A 6,493-nucleotide genomic window follows, 5' to 3' on the forward strand; every position below is an offset into this window, starting at 1 on the left:
GTGATCTCATAGTGTATTTTTTCTTCTTCTCTGGAGTCAACGTGGGAGGATATTGCGGTACATATAGTTTGTCTTTTTAACTGTAGCACACCATGTTCGTAAGAAAATTTAATTTGTCGTCAAACATATTTCATATGCTTCGTAAATACACCAATTTTATTCTAATAAGAAAGTTATTTTATACTTATCACTAAACATGCTAAAAATACTATACATTATTTGTATATGTTGAAGATTAAATAGTGAAACTACATATAATCAAATTAAATTTTAATACAAATTATTTATGCCACAAAGGATTAAGATGAATAGTTATTAATTTTTTTCATTAAGAACCATGATGTCATAAAGTGTTTGAGTGATACTTATGAAAAAGATTAACATATTTGATTTTTTTAAAAAATTAAGTTATTTTAATATTCTTTTATATAAAATAATATCATTGACTCAAGTTAGGTTGAAATTTGATAATATCTAATTATAATTTATATTTTTTTCTTTCCAAAATCTAAAAAATATATTAAAAGAAAGGGAAAATGAAAAAAATATGATTCGATATAAACCAAAATCCAAAAAAATAAGAATTTTTTAATAAAAAAGAATATTTGTTATAATTTACTGTTTAACTGTATTTTTTTTTACTAATAAAGGTGAATGACACATCATCTATGTTAAAGTAATTTCTATATACTCTTTATATTCTTTATTCAACATTCAATTGACAAAGGAAAATGTTTAAAAATATTTTAATAGTTCTTCAAAGAAAGGTATTTTTATACTCATTTTTTAAATCAAAGAATAGTCCAATAGACGATAATGTGATATTCCAAATTTCTTATTTTCAATACATCCAGAAAAACATTATAATCAAACCCGTGCAACGCACGAGTTATATACCTAGTGTTATACGAAAAGAACCTTCAGCATATTATGAACAACCTTATTGATTTAATTTGTCTTCTAATAAACTTAAACATCAGAGTTTGTAGCGAATATTTTTTTTTTGTGTGTGAATAAAATGAGTCACGGTTCATTATTTCGTGTTTTATACATCAAACAGGATAAACGACCAATTTATCCGCCGGCTTCAATTGAACAAAACAAGAGGAATGAATTAGAAGATTATGAGATTAATGAGCTCACGAAAGAGCTAGTTAACTTTATGTTGTAAATTTTGAATATATTTCAAAAATTTCAAATATTTTGTGTCCCATATTTTTAATTGAGAAATATCGAAAAATATTTTTAATAGAAACTTATTATTATTATTATTTTACTAGACATGGTCCAATCCCTTTAGTCATCATATATTGAACTTGGTCTAAACATATTTTCCTAACTAATGCATGTTCTCTTGCTTTAATTTACCAAAGTCAAAAGGGATTTGCATGTGTAGTAGGATAACGGTTCAAACCTTAAATTTTGTTGAACAGTAACCGTGTGTTTTAATTGGTATTGATAGTGCTTTTTACTCATAATTAAGGACAGGTTCTTTGGCAGACACAAATAACAAAAGGGAAATGATTGTGACCACGAAAAGTTTAATCACGAGTAATAACGAACCATTGATTTCAATCATCTCCCACCCTGATTTCCGCCAAAAACCAAGTGATTGAATTATCCTTAACTGATATGCATACACCTCAGCATTTTCGTGGATCCCGTGGAAATTTGTTCGTGTTATATAGCTGTGCTCATAACAAAAACCATCCCCTCATATTCATGAGATATATACGGAACCAAACAGAGAATAATTTTGATGAGTTTAAGGCACAATTCTGCGTTACTGAAAATATTTCTTCTTGTCAGTTCTGAATCCTTGATTTTAAATTAAGAAGGGTCTGTTAAATCCTGGGGGATTAGCGTATAATTACGCGGAAAATCCTTAAGGACAGTGCGATCAACACGTCTCATACTAGTTTCATCGTTTGTTCATTTTGTAGTTTCATCGTCTAACAACAATCTCAAGACAGATATGTTTCCTTGAAATCTCCCTTGATTATTTCCATTAACATAAATTGATTCTTATATTTATATTTTGATTATTATTTGTAGAGATAATTTATGCCTAAATTTACAACACTTTAAATTTCAATGCTATAAATATTGTCATATAGCACGGTGAAGGAAGACAAGGAAAAATAGAGTACTCCATTCTTTTGGAGTATGATTCCTATACTCTTACAAGATAACGAGAAAGGAAAAGGAGAAATAATAATAACAATACTAATAATTCTTTAAAAACCAACAACAATAATAATAATAATCTATAACCATATATAAATATATAAAGGGGTTGATTGTTTTGAACTTGTTTTTTTATTATTTCAATTATATCGTTAAGTAAATTTGTCTTTAAAATATTATATTGTTGGTGTTCTTGAAAAATATAAGAATTTTTATTATATTTGATTTTTTTTTTAAGAATTTTTTATGATATTTGTTATATTGTTGATAAAAGATAAAAATAGCTAATGCATGTAATAATAAAAATGTTACACGGATATTTGTTATATTGTTGATAAAAGATAAAAATAGCTAATGCATGTAATAATAAAAATGTTACACGAAGAGAACCAGTATTTTTGAAATAACCATGAGGTAGGTATTTTATAGTCTACTCTAATATATGCAGCCACGACCTTGTTTAGTTTCCTTGGTGTAAGAAAAGAACATAAAGATATATAATCTCTACCGTTTCCATGTTCTATGTAGGTTTCATGTGAGATTCCATGATCTAATGGGTAAAGAATAAGAATATAAGAAGAATCTGTTTTGTTGTTTCGTGTAGCTGAATCATCAACAATAAATACCAATTAATATACAATGATCCAAATTTGGTATATTCTTGATCTTTCAAGATTCACCTCCTTAATTTCCGCCAGAGCACAAGACTATCATATTGACCTAATTACCTATGTGTATAGGCAAATTCTATGGTACACCCAAAGATTTGAGTGTATTGATACACCAAATTATTGAATTAATAGTTAATTGTGTTAGTTTTTGAAGAGAAAAATTGTTTTCTATCACCTATAATTGTAATAATTAAATCTTATTTACCAAAAACGTCCACGAAATAAAATTTAATTTTTATGAATTTTTAATACTCGTAATAGATAATTTTGATTATTTTTTACAATAAAATGTAAAAAAAATTAGTATGATTTCTATAAACAATGAAATGATGTTTTTTTTTATAAAATGATATTTTCTAAAATATAAATATCAATACATAGCTCTTTATTTCATAAAAATGATAGTTAATTTATAAATTTTTGAAGTAAGAGTACCGGCAGTGGCGCAGGCACCACCCAGCTAGGCTGGGCTGTAGCCCAGGCTCTACTGCTGCTTGCTTTGTAAAAGTCCAGCCCAATGCCATTTTTCCTACTTAAAATTATTCGAACATTCACTCGGAAGAGGTCGCGGAAAGGGCATTTACCTCCTAATTTTATTTAGCACGCTATTGGCATGTTATATTTCATCTTTCTTATTTAAAATTGTACTTTTGTTGAAAAAATGACGAATCTATTTTATTTTGATTTATGACTATTTATATATATTATGTCACATATGAATTTGCGATAAACTTTTTGCCCAGGCTCTATAAAATTCCTGGCTCCGCCACTGAGTACCGGTACACCTTAATTTTGCTGGTGTACCGTAGAAGTTCCCATGTGTATAATCTTGCATAGGGTTTCAATCTATAGATGTGTTTTTAACCCTTGAAACTGAATCACTCACAGGGTACATTGTTCTAATCATCAGTTGCGGCCACAGCAGCAACCATGAGACAGCTATCATCGTCGGACGCACCAAGTCTGCTTACTCTATTATCGCTTGATTTATTGTTGGAAATCCTGTATAGGCTTCCAGTGAAGTCACTCATGATACTCAAGTGTGTTTGCAAGCCCTTGAATTCCTTGATTTCTGATCCCATATTCGCCAAAGATCACATTCGCTTCTCACACATCCGTAATTACCACCTCCTCTATGTCCATTGGATTTCATTTCAAAACGGGAGTGGGTTTTCTTTTTGAAGAGGGAGTTCTTTCTCTTTGATTCCCTACTTCCCTCAGTTTTAAACAATTCCATTGCCACCATTCCAACTACAAAGCTCAACTTTCCTCGAAATGCTTCTGACATTCGTGCTGTCAGAAAAGACTCTTGCCATGGCATCATCTGTTTCGACACGTTTGAGTACAATGGCAAACATGGTGATCTGGTAGTATGGAACCCTTGTACCAGGAAATTCAAGATATTGCCATCTTTGGATTATCTACCTGATGTATTGAACCCTTTTCCCAGGAAATTCATAATATTGCAATCTTTGGATTATCCACCTGATGTTTCCACCAAAATTACATACAGCATCAGCATTGGATATTCATATGATCGTTTCACCTGCAATTACAAAGTAGTTGTTGTTTCTTGCTATCAATTTCTAGGATTTATAGAAAAAAAATATAAAATTTGTTGCAAAACTCAAGTTAGGGCTCATACTTTAGGTACCAATTTTTGGAAAGGGATACCAGACTTCCCTTCCGAAATCACAGGATTGCCCCAAGAGTGTCCGGGGAAATTTGTAAGTGGCACCATTAATTGGGCCATAGAAGATCAAGAGAAATACTATCTATGGGTCATTCTTTCTCTGGATTTAGGAAATGAGTCTTATCAAGTGATTCCGCATCCCGAGTATGGTCTAGATGAACCGTTGCTCTACTTGAACTTGAGTGTTTCCAAGGATTGCTTATGCGTCGTTGCTCACACCAATTCTTTTTTGGATATTTGGCTTATGAAGGTTTATGGAAATAAAGATTCTTGGACTAAATTGTTTCCTATTCCGTTTGAGAAATTGATTGGTTGTCCTCTTCCCGCCAGTCTCCTTTATATTGCTGAGGAGGGTGACCTGGTGTTTCTAGACCTCTTTGATAATGTAAACATTAACTACAATTATAAGAATGGTAATGTAAAGATTTCTGACATTCAAGGACTCCCTTCAAATTCGTTCAACTCTATTGTCTACTTTGAAAGTCTCATATCACCTTGACCTTAATATTTTTACAGACCTACATGCTTTGCTATGCTGGCTCTCGAAGATTCTCTTCGTGTTTTTGTCTTTTATGTCATTTATTTTATGTTGGTTCTAGTTTTTGTGCTGCCTTTATAGTTCCATGTTAACAAGTGGTCAATGTAATAAATAACTTTAAAAATTGATCTTAGAGTTTCATTTGCTCATTTTTTTCTCCTTCTCAATTCCTTTAAAATCTAGTGATCATTTGTTACTGTATTTTAACTCCATTATTCACACTTGTGCGGCTAACAGATATCTATCTAGCTTGCAGTTTCAATGGTATGTTAGCATCGAAATTGTGATACACATAAACTTAGGCTTATTTCCACGGTAGCAGATATCTAGCTTGAAGTACCGAGATAAAAAGACAAAAGTGTAAGAGAATAGATACGAGGGTTGAAAGTTGAACTTAGTGGCGGTAATTATTGCACGATGACTATGATGCAGATGAAGTGGTTATTTGCAGAGGCAGTTCTGACATTGATGAATATCAATTACCAAAACAGAACAGAAAAGGAAGTCTAAGTTTATTGTTATTCTTGTTTACCTTGTTGTCATCTAGTAAGTGCTATATTGCTTCAACTATGTTTGCTTTTGCTTTATCATATTTTAATTTAGTTGATGAACTCACATAAGCAACATATATGGCAGCACCCTTCTTTCTTAGCATTAGCAAACTTGTCTGAGATTCATCGTGCAGCAATATTCCTGTGAATGAAGCTCAACCAAAAGTTTTTCCCAATGGTTCCAGTCATGTCTTTTATTAGCAATATTATTAGCTCTATGATTTAATCACTTGTTTCGAAGCAGATGGAGATATTATACATAGTATAGAAATATAATGAGCAACCACTTTTGGTCCCAAATGTGTGAAACAGTCACTATAATTTCTAAATGTATAAAAAATGCAAACACATGATGTCCAAAATGATTAACAAAACAAACATTTCAGAACTAAATGACTACCTAAAAATAAATTCGATGACCAAAATGATTAATAAAAGAGACTTAAAAATGTGTTTGTATTTTCAATACATTCTAAAACTATACCGACAACACCTCACACATTCAAGAGTTAAAATGGTTGTTTATCTTAAATATAATATAAAGATTAAAATTAAAATATTAGACATATAGAAAATTCAATGATCTTGTCAAAAAAAAAAGAAAAAAGAGGAAGAAATCCAATGATTTTTTTAACCATGATTCTTCATAGCTGTTGTAAGTTGTAAGAGTGTAATACGTCATTTCATTTTTTTTTTTTTTAGGAAGAACCTAGGCCATAAGGGTAAATATAAAGAGTAGTGCTATTTCAACATAAAATATTTCAACGCATCCTATATAAAAATATATCATTTTTAGAAAATAATTACTAGAAATAAAATAGATAAAAGTTTACAAACAAAAGAGTCCAGCACA

General features: G+C 30.5%; 1 protein-coding gene across 1 annotated transcript; it reads left to right on the forward strand.

Annotated features, from left to right (window-relative positions):
* Positions 1-3,788: 3,788 nt before the first annotated feature.
* LOC146903459 (F-box/kelch-repeat protein At3g23880-like) lies at positions 3,789-5,073 on the forward strand. Its single transcript, XM_085737242.1, has 2 exons — positions 3,789-3,902; positions 4,025-5,073. The coding sequence occupies exons 1-2, from the start codon at positions 3,789-3,791 to the stop codon at positions 5,048-5,050; spliced, it is 1,140 nt and encodes a 379-aa protein (XP_085593368.1). The 3' UTR covers positions 5,051-5,073.
* Positions 5,074-6,493: the final 1,420 nt, after the last annotated feature.

Source organism: Medicago sativa, chromosome 8 (genome assembly GCF_051527215.1).
Source record: "Medicago sativa cultivar Bolivia chromosome 8, Bolivia_mono, whole genome shotgun sequence".
Taxonomy (NCBI): Eukaryota; Viridiplantae; Streptophyta; class Magnoliopsida; order Fabales; family Fabaceae; genus Medicago; species Medicago sativa.

Coding starts and splice junctions, on each gene's coding strand:
- LOC146903459 (XM_085737242.1), top strand. CDS start 3,789: ATGAGACAGCTATCATCGTCGGACGCACCAAGTCTGCTTACTCTATTA. Junction 3,903..4,024: donor CACTCATGATACTCAAGTGT/GTTTGCAAGCCC, acceptor TCAAAACGGGAG/TGGGTTTTCTTTTTGAAGAG.